The sequence below is a fragment of the Maylandia zebra genome, linkage group LG3 (assembly GCF_041146795.1).
Source record: "Maylandia zebra isolate NMK-2024a linkage group LG3, Mzebra_GT3a, whole genome shotgun sequence".
NCBI lineage: Eukaryota > Metazoa > Chordata > Actinopteri > Cichliformes > Cichlidae > Maylandia > Maylandia zebra.
The window spans coordinates 483461-498059 of record NC_135169.1 but is presented as its reverse complement, the minus strand read 5'-3'; the positions used below and the strand labels follow the sequence as shown (position 1 = coordinate 498059).

Below are 14599 nucleotides of genomic sequence, written 5' to 3'. Positions count from 1 at the left end.
GTTTCACTGTTTTTTTCTCCTCTCTGCACCTCTGCTGTGAACCACAAACACCTTCTTGCACTTTTATTAACTGAAGCAGTTTGTGCTGCAGCTGGTATCAGACTAATGCTGGGCTCCAGACACTTCACAGCCAAAAGAGACAAAAATAAAGGAGTTATTTTGGTTCTTAGAGCCGTTCAGGTATCAGTAGCAAACAGCACAATACTGACTTATTTGTCCTCATAAAACACTTAAATGAATAGAGCCTGGTCACTGCTCTGTGTTTGGATTATTTAGCGAGTCACAAACACACAGCAGTGACAGGACAGATTTAAAGTTTACACTTTTACTGCTGTTTACATTCAGTGCTGCCATCTTGGATTACTAACTCAGGGGAAGTTGGTGCTCCAACTTTCAGTGTGGGAAACTTAAGTTGAGCTTCATGTTCCACAGAAAATCTGATTGGGAATAATTCACAGTTCAGAATCCTTCAATCCAACATTGGGCCTTGGTGCAGCAAGAGTCCATCCTCGTGTGAAAGAAGCAGCTTTAGTAATGTGGAAACTTCTCATCATTAAATATTTTGTGTTCAGACAAAGAAGAAGATGTTTAATCACTGCAGCGCTTACTGTGTGCAAACAGTATTTGTAATGAAGCATCGCACACACAGTAAGTGGGGATTTTTTATAAACTGCTCGTCACAGTTTCTCCTCTCAGCACCTTTGCTGTGAGCCAATCAGTGAAAGGATAGATTTGTGAGGTGTCTGTGTTAAAAGCAAAGCCGCCATCTTCTCTCAGTGCAGACTGACACACTAAACACAAGCACGAAAGCCGACATGTTCTCATCAGTGTTGTCAGACTCGTACCATAACACCTTTAAAATAAACCAGGGTTCACACAGTGCTGTTCATATACAAAAAGCATGAACAGAAAATGAAGTCATTCAGGTTTAAAATAGAGAATTAGAAAAAAATTACAGTCAACCTCTTAAAAAAGTGTGAAAGTTTTAAACTCAGAAAGAGACGAGGCCTAACGTGGAAGGGCAGATCATTGCACAACTCTGGCGCAGCTACAGTCACACAGTCTCCTCTAAATCTATGCTTAGTTTTTGTCAACTTCAAGAGCTGCTTATAGGTGGCTCCAAACGAGCAGGCAGATAAACATGGCTGCAGTTTCAGACTGAGAGCAGCCAACAACAGGAAGATTCTGTTGTGGTTTGCAAAAACTAAAATACAATGTTGTAAAATTGAATTAAAGGACAGTGTGGCTGAAAACACTCTTTGGTCTGTTTGGCCTTATTTATAGGACTCATGTTGACAACTAAGTCATCCTTTTAACAACCTGTGTGTGAGCTGCAGCTGAAGTTGTGCGACCTCTGAAACACACTCAAACACAGAAGGATAAAAACCACGTGAACATCATCGGGACGTTTTTATGCAGAAGTGAAGAAGAGCAGCTTTACCTCTCGTCTGTGATCGTTTGTTCTTGTCTGTGATGATTTTTCCATAAGTGATGTCTTCAGTTCTCACTGCTGAGTAAACTGCAGCTGGATCAGTGTCTGCACAGTAAAACACACAGAGGACGTCACTGCAGACAGAACAGCTGAGAACAGACACGAAACTGCTGCCACTCACAAATCTTTATATGAAACACTCAGAGTGTTTTCAGTTACTGCTCAGGTTATTTTAAAAGTTTAAAATAGTTCAACATGAATTAAAATGTGAGGTAAAGAGACCTGATAAAGGACGAACTGAATGCCAGACATGTCAGCTGATCAGAATAACAGGACGTCAGACAAACTGTTAAATTATTGACTTTATAAAAGATAAATTCAGAATTTAGATAGTGAGCCAGAAGGAATTTCTTATGCTGGTGTCATAAATATGAAAGAGTAAATCTTAAAAGGAAAACTGTGAACAATACTGCAGGAAATTAGTTTACAATAATAGAAAATTTACAATAATAATTAAGTCTTTCATATTTTGTGAATATGATAACAGTGTCTGACCTGTGTGAGTTTACAGAAATACTCTTACAAATAACTCACGTGTTTCTTCCTCTATTTAACATTCACACCTCTGTGTTGAAACACCTGCAGATGAAGCTCTTATCGTTTCTTTCTCAGAAACAGTGGCAGACTCGTTAGTGTTAACCACAGACGACAAACACACCGTTCAGCAAACACAGAACTTAACATGGTGCGAAAATCTACAGACAGACTGATATTCATTTGCTGTAAATGAGGTGATTGTTGTTATAACTGACCTGTTTAAATGTTATTGAGGCTTAAAGTTTGCATAATTAGGGGCGTGGCCCAAGGGTGTAGATTTGGTTTTGGCATTGGTGAGGATGGATGATTCAACCAATGAAACCTTCCCTGTTTCTTTTTTCCCCCCTTTTGTCTTTGCTTCTTGATAAAAAAAAAGAGAAGTAAATATACTTGCCTACATATGCTATTCTACCTGCTTTTAAACCATTTAAAATTACAATTTTATATGTGAATTATATAATGTTAAAATACTATTAAACACATGACTAAGTATTTTAGGCTTTAGTTTACTTCAGCCATATAACATATAGATCAGGTACACCTACCATAGAACCAAGGCCGCCAGAGCTCATCTTTATATTTTTACATGCTGCAGTGCCATTTTTGGGAGCATTTCAAGTTGCTATACATCAATACAACCGTTATAGCCCAAATTTTAATAATATGTCTGCATTAAGTCCATAGTAACGACATAAATTGCAAAAAAGTGCAATAAACTACAAAGAAATTGAAAATCATTTTTGGTTTTTTTTTTTTTTTTTTTTTTTTTTAAATGACATCAGAAACAGCAGTATGCGACATTACGTGATGGCAGAGCTTCAGTTCATCCTTTGTCATTTTTTTTTTTTTTTTAATAAATAGGACAGGGGGAATGAATGAGAGAGAGAGGGGGAGAGAAAGAAAGAAAACCAAAGGGGAGAAGAGACGGTGAGAAGGGGGGGGAAGAGAGACAAAAAAAAAAAAAAAAAAAAAACTCCTGGGTCACCTGTATGGAGAAAAAAAACAAACAAACAAACAAACAAAAACAAACAGAGGAGACAGCAAACAACAAAGAGCAACATAATAATAGAGAAAACAAAGCACCATCACAATAAACTAGCTAGTCATAGATATCAGTATTTACTAAGTAATAAACGATATTGTGCAGCACGCAAGATAGACAGCGCACAGTGTGCTTTGAGGCAGCAGCCAAGAAAGCTTTAGTCCGCGTCTGTGAATACCCATGTGTGCATACCTGTGTGGATCAGCATGCTTGCATTCCAAAGGTTTCTCCATGTAATGATCTGCTAGGGAGTGTGGGGGGGCCACAGCCCCGTCCTCCAGGGTGTGAAGCGGGTATGGAGGAGATCAAAACTCCAGACATCCAGAGGCCCCCAGAACACAAGAGACCATGGAAGACCAACAGAGGGGCAGCCGCGCCACTGTCCCAGTAAGAGCTGAGGAGAGTCCCAGATGAGGGCTCGCCCAGCAGCCGCGGAGCAGAAGTCAGGGGGAGTTGCAGTGACGCGCCCGTGAGCTCCGCCGGCCCCCAGCTGCGCCTGAGTGACCGAGCCCTAGGCCGAGAGGCCGGGGGCACCCCACCTCCAAAGGGGCCCGAGCGAGCCCCAGGCCCCAGGCCCCGACAAGCGGCCGCCAAGGAGTGAGCCGGTGTGTACCCGGACGCCCACCCCCAGACACAAAGAACCACCAACACACCGACACCTGAGGGAGTCCGCCACCGGCAGGGGAAGTGGTGGTGGGTGGAGATAGGCCTCCAAACCTTGGAGGGCCTGAGGTGTCCCCAGAGAGGTGGCGTCTGATACCCAACCTGACATATAGACACAGACATACAGGCACACACAGACACAAACATCCATTCCCACCCTCATGCTCTCATATGCACTCACTCCACACTCAACCAACGTGGAGACAGACATAAAGAGACGCTGTACGCACAATCACACTCCCCAAGCGTACTCTACAAACCGGGTCTAGGTACCCTTGCCCCTGGAGGGGGGAATTGCACCCAGACCCAGGTGGTGTTACCCTTTTCCCTGCGGTGGGGAGAGGCAGACCACCCCGACTCCGCAGCAGCAGGGAGGCCCCACACCCCAGACCGCAGTTGGACGGCCAACTCCTCCTACTAGCCCTCCCGCTCCAGCAGGCCGCAGAGAATGGGGGTGGGAGAAGACTCCAAACCTCCCTCCACCCGCTCATTGTAGTGTTGATGCATATGTGTTCTAAGGTGCAATTAAAACCCAGGAGGGCATGGAGCTACCTGCCAAGGAGCAGCAGGTAAGCGCATAGTCCCTCCTGCTAACCCTCAATGACTAAGTGTATTTAAAATTGAGAGGTGGGCAACGACGTCAGGGGTGAGGTATACACCCTGATGGTGATTTGGACTCCGTGATTGTGCCCACCCCCAAGATCCTATATGTATGTGTAATGAGAGTGTGAATAATGTGAATGTCTAAGTTGTGGGATAAAATTGAGGCAGAGGCAGCCAGAAGGGGACGGGGGGGGGGGGGGGGGGGGGGGGGGGGGGTAGCCTCCTCTGCACCCTGGTGACATACCCCCACTCCAAGGCCCTGCATGTGTGGGTGGTTGTGGAGGAGCGGGAAGAGGGAGGCAGCTGGAGATGGGGAGGGAAGGAAGGGAGGGGCAGGTAACCCCTCCCTGGGGCCAGCTCCCCCGCTGACCCCAGTAGGCACTCCCACCCTCCGCGACCCGCCAGGGAAGGGGGGCCCAGGCCCATCAGACCGGGGCCCAGTGCAGTAGCGCCCCCCGGCTCCACAGAGCCCTGGACAGTCCACCCAACCCCACCACAGAGAAAACTGCACCCACCCCACCAACCACACATCTTCCAGACTACATAAGACGGTAAACGCCCAGGCTGAGATCTTCCTCCACCTCTCCTGTATCTCCCCCTCCTGCAGAGAGTTCCTGAGAGAAGAAAGCTCCTGCAAGGTGTGACCATCCCCCCCACCAGTTGAAGAGCCCCCCAGGCGGCTCGATGCACCGGCGGCACCCTGCTCCAGGGCCGGGCCCCCATGCACCCACCCGCCCACAACCCCGGCAACACACCAACCAGGACCCGAGCCCCCGAGGCCCGGCCCGGGCCCCAGCCCAGAGACGGAGCGCCCCCAGAACCTCACGCCCATCCCGGACCCACCCAGGGGCAGCCAGGTTGCCAGGTCAGTAACCCGCGTCCGTCAGCGCAGACCCTCCCCTAGCCCCGCTGCACGCAGCCGCGAGGAAACAGTCACCTGAGAGCCAACAGAGCCCTCAACCGGACGTGACCGCTACCCCGGGTTGAGCCCCCCAAGGAAGATGCCTCCGGGGAACCCCCCGACGCCCTAAGCCTGTCCCTACCCCCTCACCAATCACAACAGTGAAGGCGGGACCAAACTATGACCCCCCACCCCCACTAGGTGATGGAGCTGATAAAAGGGGCCCAGAGCAATTGATCTAATGTGGTGGCAGAGGCTGTGTCAAGACTAATGTAATCTAATAGATAATTTCTATATTGGTTAGAATTAAGATTATTTTTATTTTTCCAGTTCATGAGGACTGTTTTCTTGGCTATGCATAGGGCAGTGAAGATCATATGGGCTATATTCTTTTCTGAAGTGACATTATCTAAGCTGCCCAACAAACACACTAAGGGGGAGGTTGGAATGTTACATTTCAGACATTTTGATAAGTCTTCACATATCTCGCGCCAAAACTTTTGCACTGGTGGACAGAACCAAAGAGCGTGGATGTAATTGTCTGGTGTATTGCCTTGACAGTGTGAGCAGTTGTTGGAAGATGTAAAGCCCATCTTGAACATCCGATGACCTGTATAGTGCACTCTATGAAGTATTTTGTATTGTATTAATTGCAGACTGGGATTTTTAATTAATTTAAAAGTTTTTAAGCAAATCTGAGACCAGAAGTTTTGGTCTAGGTTGACTGATAAATCTGCTTCCCACTTTGCAGTAGGAAGGGATATTGATTCATCTAATTTAGAAAGTGTTCTGTATATTTTAGATAATAATTTGGGGGATTTAAGAGTAAGAAAATGTGCCGCACTTAGTGGTGTTTGTAATTCAACTTGACTGAGGTTAAATTTCTTTTTTACTATGGATTTAATTTGTTGATATTCTAAAAACCTTGTCTTGTTGATCCCATATTGTTCAACTAGTCTGTCAAATGGAATAAATTCTGTTCCCTCTAATATATGTTCTAAGTATTTAATTCCTTTACAACTCCATTCTGGGAAATTAATCATATTATTGTTTTGTAATATGTCAGGGTTATTCCAGATAGGTGTACGTTTGCATGGGATTAATGAAGACTCCGTTATTTTTAGAAACTCCCACCATGCTGTTAGAGAAAAGCTGATGTTGATACTTTTAAAGCATTCATGTCTTTTGATGTTTGAGCTAATAAATGGTAGGTCTGAAATCTCTAGATCCTTGCATAGTGCCTGTTCAACATCTAGCCAGGGCTCAACTAAGAAGGTATGTTTTAACCATTCTGAGATGAACTGAAGCCTGTTGGCTAAGAAGTATTGGTGAAAATTAGGCAGATCTAATCCTCCTCTATCCTTGGTTCTTTGTAGCGTTTTTAAGCTAATACGCGGGGGTTTATCTTTCCAAAGGAATTTGGAAATATATGAATCCAGAGATCTGAACCAATCTTGTGATGGTTTGTTAGGGATCATCAAAAATAAGTAATTTATTTTTGGCAAGATCATCATTTTTATAGTGGCGACCCTTCCCATGAGTGATATGGGTAAAGATTTCCATCTAGTCAGATCGCCTTCTACTTTCTTTAGAAGTGGGATGTGGTTTAGTTTAGTTAAGTCTGAAAGCTTAGGTTTTTTTTAACATATATTTCTACTTGGAGAAATTTAACCCTGGAGAAACCATGGGGTCAAATTTGACCCCATGGTTTCTCCAGGGTTAAGAGGTTTATCCCTCAAAACTTTAAATACAAAAAAGTTGCAAAACATAGTTTACAACAACAGGAAATTTATTTTGAGTGTCTTCATAGTTTTATTTTTGAGATACACCAATTTTTATATACTGCAGGAAAAACGAAAAACAATCTTATGATGCAAATTTGCAAAGAAAGCAGCAGGTTCATCAAAATAAAATATTTCCAGCAGTGCAATTTGAGTTCTAAGCATCCCAGAAACTATTCAGAAAGTCAAACATGACTTATAAAAACACCAGTGTAGGCTTTTAAGGCCTACAAGTAAAAAGTACATTTTCCGCAAAAATGACGTTACTCATGACTACCTCATGATATTTTGTCTCAAAAATTAACCCTATGAATATGTCAGTACCATTGGGGTGAAATTATTGTGTCACCAACATATAATTTTAACAGCCTCTGTAAACTACAGTGGTTTGCAAAAGTATTCGGCCCCCTTGAACTTTTCCACATTTTGTCACATTACAGCCATAGTTTCTGAAGTCTGGAGAGGCCTCAGAACCATCTCAGGCCACAAACATCAGAACTCTCTGCCTGGGAGGGATCTGAGGTGGGCAAATGAACTGAATCATTTCTTCAACAGATTTGATTCAGCCATGAGGCAGTCTGCAACATCGGCTGCAGACTCACCCATCCCCACTGCTGCTGTTCCACCTCTGACACCTCAGACACTTCACACCTCCTCTATTCACCCTGCTCACTCCTCCCCACCCCCAACAACAGCATCCAATACACACTCAACACAAGGCTCCAGCCTGTCTCTCTCAACCACCCAGGTTAGGAGGGAACTGAGGGGGATTAAAGCCAAGAAGGCAGCGGGCCCAGATGGCATCAGCTCGAGGGTCGTCAGGTCCTGCGCGGACCAACTGTGTGGGGTGATGGAGCACCTCTTCAACCTGAGCCTGAGGTTGGGAAGAGTCCCACAGCTCTGGAAAACCTCCTGTGTTGTACCAGTGCCAAAGACTTCACGCCCCAAGGACCTCAACAGCTACAGGTCGGTGGCTCTGACATCCCACCTGATGAAGACCCTGGAGCGGTTGGTCCTGGCTCAGCTTCGGCGCCTAACAAGCTCATCACTGGACCCACTTCAGTTTGCCTACCAGCCTGGCATTGGAGCGGATGATGCCGTCATTCACCTCCTACATCATTCCCTCGCAAACCTGGAGACCACTGGAAGCACTGTGAGAATCATGTTCTTTGATTTCTCCAGTGCCTTCAACACTATTCTTCCCTCGGTTCTGAAGGACAAGCTGGTGAACTCTGGAGTGGACCATCACCTCACTACCTGGATCCTGGACTACCTCACCGACCGACCACAGTATGTGAGGACTCAGGGCTGTGTGTCGGACAGGGTCGTCTGCAGTACGGGGGCCCCACAGGGAACGGTTCTGGCTCCGTTCCTCTTCACCATCTACACTGCAGACTTCTCCCACAATTCCACCCAGTGCTTCCTGCAGAAGTTCTCTGATGACTCTGCAATAGTTGGCCTCATCACTGATGGGGACGACAAGAAGTACAGAGGACTGACTCAGGACTTTGTGGACTGGTGCCAGCTGAACTACCTCCAGATCAACGCCAACAAAACCAAGGAGCTGGTGGTAGACTTCCACAGGCACAAGCATTCTCCACTGCAACCACTGAACATCCAAGGTATGGACATTGAGGCTGTGGACAGCTACAGGTACCTTGGTGTTCATCTGAACAACAAACTGGACTGGACTCATAACTCAGACGCCCTCTACAGGAAAGGGCAGAGCAGGCTGTACCTGCAGCTCAGGTCGTTTGGAGTGGAGGGCCCACTCCTGAAGACCTTCTATGACTCTGTGGTGGCTTCTGCTATCTTTTATGGCGTGGTCTGCTGGGGCGGCAGCATCTCTGCCGGGGACAGGAAGAGACTGAACAGGCTGATCCGAATGGCCAGCTCTGTCCTAGGATGCCCTCTGGACCCAGTGGAGGTGGTGAGTGACCGGAGAATGGCGGCTAAGCTGTCATCCCTGATGGACAACATCTCCCACCCCATGCAGCAGACTGTGACAGCACTGAGCAGCTCCTTCAGTGGGAGACTGCGGCACCCACGGTGTGGGACGGAGAGATTTCGCAGCTCTTTCCTCCCCACTGCTGTCAGACTCCACAACAAAGACTTTTGCAGCTGATCAAACCCTCACATGTGCAATAAGACTGCTATATGTGCAATTCTTGTACAATTCTTCTTCTGACAAAGTTGTACTTTTGTATTTTCTTACTCAGTTGTATATAGTATTTCTATTTTATTCTATTGTATATAGTATTTTATTTTATTTTATTGCATTCCAGTGTTTTCTAATTTCTGCTACATAACTTTGCACTTTTGCTGTAACAAAACAAATTTCCCACCTGTGGGACTAATAAAGGTCATCTTATCTTATCTTATCTTATCTTCTTTGAAAAATACTTTCTTATATCCAGGTTCTTCCTTTTTGCTGCCATCCTCCTCTCCTCCTTGCAGGTCTTCTCAGTGCAGGTTTGTCGCTGCTAAAACTAAACAGAGCTCCCTGAGAGGCACAGCCAATCACATTGGCCATATTTGTCACATGATGTAGTACTCCAGTAGAGAACGTAATTTAACTCTTTCTGCACCGCTGGGTGAATGAGACATTGACAGATCGTTTTTTTTTTCTTTCTATGGGTTTTGTTTTTCTTTACTTGAAGAGATCAAATTACCATCCATGCCAAATCCAAGCCCTTGGTGTGGCCTATTTGTCTGTTGGAGTCCCTGAACTGCACCTCTGCTGAGTGGAATTCTAGGATCTTATTTTGATGTTACTGAGCTCTAATTAGCAGCTATCAGTCCCTTTCTGTTTGTCTCATACAGTCTATGGAGAAGCTTGATAACCAAGCTAGCTAACATTAGCTGATAGCTGATAAATAGAGTCTCTCCTGGCTATAAAAGCTAACATGATGCTGTTAAAAATGTTAACTTTTAGTTTCTGAAACCAGTATATGAAGTCATGGTGCTCTTTTCCATCTTTGATATACAGTCTTGTAAGTTCACTGACCAACATGTTTACTACAATTACATGTTACAGAAACTGTCACTCAAACAGCATCAATATTGGTTCTTAGTGTTGTAGTTTTCCACTCAGCATTTCTCTGAACTCTTCCAAAATATCAAAATTTCAAGTGATACCGTTTTATAAACACAGTTTTCTCCACACTGGAAAACCACATCACCCACCAAACGTTATTACCTCTGCTGTGTTTCACAGGCTGCTGTCTGCGATGTGATATTTTGACATCACTGTATGTGACATCATCTCGTGCAGCTTTGCCTTGATCTGCTGAAATTTAACAGTAATACCATTGTATGAAAAACTAAAAGTTACTTGCACAGAAACACAATATAAACACTAACACGTAATCGTAATAAATGTTTAGATTATTCAACAAATCAAATTCCTTGCATGAAAGATCAGAAAGTCTCACCTTCAGGTTTTCTGTGATTACATTGTCTCACCAGTAGAACCAGTAACACCAGTAGCACCAAAACGCACACTGATCCAACAGAGATTAACACATGAAGAAGAACAGAAGAACCAGGGCGAGTAGCTGATGTAGGGATAGAGGTGGATGTAGATACAGGTGTGGGAGTAGATGGAGATGTGGTTGTAGGTTTCCCTGAAATAGACAAACAATAATCATTAGTTTATTGTGAATGTTGAAAGCTGCAGAAACACAGACAGGTGAGTGTGTCACCTGTGACAGTGATCCAGCTGGATGGAGACTCTCCATGACCGCTGATGTCACACTTGTAGAGGCCTTCATCAGACCTGGAAACATGCTGGATGGTCATGTGACCTGTAGGCTGCTTCCTGATGAGGGAGCCATCTTTATAGAAAGCAGCTGGGAGGTTGGAGGGAGTGGTCTTTGTTTTACAGAGCAGAGTGACGTCATCTCCCTCCATCACAGGGAGGACAGGACTCTGCAGGATCACTGATCCACCTCAACACAGAGACAAACTACAGCATTTCATCCATTTACACACAGCTTCATCAACACTAACTCCACACACTCAGCTTACCAGTGACTGTCAGGTTAACCATGTTACTGATGGGACCCTCTCTGGACTCACACCAGTAAACTCCACTGTCATGAGGCACCATCATAGTCATGTTACAGGAAGAACCAGCTGGTTCTCCCCACCCATCTCCACACTGAGTTCTCTGTCGTTTGCTTGTGTTTCTCCTCAGAGTCCATCCAGCAGAGCTGTCGTCCTCCTCACAGCTCAGAGTCACAGAGTCTCCTTCAAAGAACTGAGAGCTGCTGGGACTCAGAGTCAGACGAGCTGTGAGGGTTAAAATGAAAAACTGATGATCACGTCTTTGAGATCTTTACTGAAAGTTTTAATCCAAATGTGTAAAACCTGTCAGAGTTTATCAGGTTTAAACTGTGACAGAAGAAGGTTACTGACCTTGGTTTGTTGTGCAGCTCAGCAGTGAGATCAGAACTAAAGAGAAATGACACTCAGGTTGATTTGACATAAACACACAAAGGTGATCACTCAGAACAACTTTGTATTATTTGATGTTTCCCTCTAAGACAGAAACAAACTCTCCATGTTGTGTCGCCTACAGCCCAGTTTGATCTTCCTGTCAGAGGAAACGTGGATCTAAACCAGGTCAGCAAAAAGCTGCTCGTACTAAACCAGAGACTCCAGGATTTCACTTTTCAACTTCTCGATGATCAGAATTATTAAATAAAACTGATCACATCATTTCATGCTTCATGAGCTGCTTCTGGAGTTACTGTAGAACAAGGAAGTACTTCAAGTTACATTATAGTTACACTGAATACATACAAACAACTAGTACTGAACTAAGGTCTGTCCTCTGCTCTGTTCATACAAACACCAACATTTTATTTCAGCTTTTCACTCATAAATTCATCAGTAACTCTGTGAAACTTCAGACCTGCAGTTGGTCCTCGTGGTGTTTGAACTTGAATTCAGCCTGATTTGTTTTTCATGTCTTCTCCTCCATCATCAGTTATCAGGAGAGCAGACAGTCAAAGTACAAGAATTCAAACAAACACAGAGATTCTACTTACAGAGCAGACACAGCACAGATGTTTCCTTCATCGTCCTTCTCACTCATTTGAGCTTTTTTTCATTTCTGTCACTGACACCAAGCAAAGCCCGCCCTCTTCCTCTGAGTCTTTCTATATTTGTACAAACACAACGTTCACAGAGCGTGTGTCTTTGAGATTCATGCATTAAAGCTATTTTAAAAGACTACAACCAGTTACAATATTTAATCCAACATTTACTGATTCAATTCAGTTTTATTTATCTAGGGTCAAATCCCAACAACAGTCACAAACGCAGATAATACAGAAAAAACCCAACAAGTGGACAATCGCATTTGATCAGGAACTTAGATTAATAATAATGAATAATTAAAATGTGGTTTAAGGTTTATAAACACTTAGTGCCTGGAAAGGAAAAACTCAATGCATCATGGGAATCCCCCACCAGCCTACATCTATTGCAGCATAACTAAGGGAGGATTCAGGGTCACCTGGTCCAGCCCTAACTATATGCTTTAGCAAAAAGGAAAGTTTTAAGCCTAATCTTAAAAGTAGAGATAGTGTCTGTCTCCTGAATCCAAACTGGAAGCTGGTTCCACAGAACGCCTGAAAACTGAAGGCTCTGCCTCCCATTCTACTTTTAAATACTCTAGGAACAACAAGTAGGCCTGCAGAGCGAGAGCGAAGTGCTCTAATAGGGTGATATGGTACTACAAGGTCATTGAGATAAGATGGGGCCTGATTATTTAAGACCTTGTATATGAGGAGCAGGATTTTGAATTCAATTCTGGATTCAATTCTAGTCTCTCTCAGAGAACTGACAGGGACTATTATTTAATACAGTTTTTCTGATGGCTTGAGCACATTTTTTTAAACTATTGGCTATTTTTGCAAAACTCTACACACAAATAAGAAAACTCTTCACCAAATCAGCAAAACATTGTGGTTTTCTTGTAAAAGCTAATAAACCTGCTTAACTCTCCAAACCTTTGTAAAAATGGTATTTTTGTATCAAACAGTTAATACAAGCTATCACATTAATAAGCACACGAAGCACCAACTACACACTGATGGTATGAATAAAAACCACATCTGGCTTTTGCTTTCTCTGTGCACAAGGTAGGCCATGTCAGTTTGAGGTCATACTTTTGTCGTAGGTCCGTAAACATAGAGGGATCCAAACTTCAAGTGCTGGTGTTTATTCACACACATCAAAACAAACACAAGTGTTTATTTCCAAGTTAAAACAAAATAGTAATTTCACTGAGGAAAAAAAGAAATCATTCTACATCGCGTCGTCTCTCTGCGTCCGGCCACAAAATTTTGCATACATCACATGCAATGTCCTCTAGTCCAAGGCAAAAATATCTTCTGGAATGGCGTATCCAGGCCTGACATGATGCCTGGTCAATATCCCCACATGCCTCTTCCACTGCCTGTAAAAGGGCTTTGCGTTGATGGGGATGATGGTCATAGACCTTCCAGCGCCAGGCAGAGAAGAACTCTTCAATTGGATTCAAGAATGGAGAGTATGGGTGGAGGTTGAGTACAGTGAGGGGTGGGTGATCTGTAAACCAGTTGCGGACCAAAGCAGCCCTATGGAAACTAACATTGTCCCATATGATGACGTATCTGGTCTGCTCTGGTCTCTGAACAGTAGTGAGCATGTCATGTAAGGTGTCCAGGAATGTAATGATGCGTGCAGTGTTATATGGGCCCAGGGTTGCATTATGGTGAACAACACTGTTGAAAATGATAGTTTTTATATTGTCATTTGTGCTTTGAAACATATAATCATTTGTATGCTGATAAAAATCATATCCTTGTTAGGTCTGTTAAAAGTCTGTGTGCACTTGTGTACCATGAGATGAGAGGAAGCAGCCTTGACGTTATAATTTCCATTATAGCTTTAGGAACTAGACTTTGCTCTTCCTGAAAGTGCATGACTTCACACCTTTAAGTGTTCGTTTGAGAGATGATCTATTGCAAGCTCCTGTTCTTATCATTTAGCGAGACACTTACTTCTGCTTTTCTGCATACCTCATACACAGTACAGTTTAAGTTCATTGAAAGGTCATATGTCTATGTATGGTATAGCTGGAAACACACACACACAGAATACAGACACTGATGTTGTTCAGATGTGCCTGCTCAAGAATGTCACATGGATTTGTAATTGCATATTCATGAATGATTGCTTGCTGACAATAAAAAGGGCTGTAGCGAAGAAATCAGTCGAAGTTGACTAAGGACAGGTGAAGGCCTGGGCTGACTTCCCTCGCGAGCCACAAAGACAAAGCGCTCTGTCTTGTTTTGTTTTGTCGTGCAGTTTGGGCTTGTGTTCCAGCGGGGTTTGTGCCTCGATAAACCCAACAAACACATTTTGACTTACAGCTGCACACATAGTTCTGTTACCACCACGTTGTCCTGGGACACTGATTATGACACGGTGTCCAATAATGTTCCTGCCACGTCTTCTTGTCTTAGTGAGGTGAAAACCAGCCTCATCCACTAAAAAATGCTCATGACCCATCTGCCTCTAGCTCC

At 44.1% G+C, this 14599-nt stretch overlaps 1 protein-coding gene across 1 annotated transcript in view; it reads right to left on the bottom strand.

Moving 5' to 3' along the window:
- Positions 1 to 12103, bottom strand: part of LOC106676431 (sialoadhesin-like) — a 33088-nt gene extending 20985 nt beyond the window's left edge. The window contains exons 1-7 of the mRNA XM_076878182.1: positions 12074 to 12103; positions 11439 to 11474; positions 11049 to 11312; positions 10724 to 10969; positions 10454 to 10645; positions 10219 to 10305; positions 1442 to 1537 (exon numbers count right to left, since the gene is read on the bottom strand). Coding sequence (XP_076734297.1) covers positions 1442 to 1537; positions 10219 to 10305; positions 10454 to 10645; positions 10724 to 10969; positions 11049 to 11139 — 712 coding nt within the window. The 5' untranslated portion in view covers positions 11140 to 11312; positions 11439 to 11474; positions 12074 to 12103. The remainder of the gene's footprint in view (positions 1 to 1441; positions 1538 to 10218; positions 10306 to 10453; positions 10646 to 10723; positions 10970 to 11048; positions 11313 to 11438; positions 11475 to 12073) is intronic.
- Positions 12104 to 14599: the final 2496 nt, after the last annotated feature.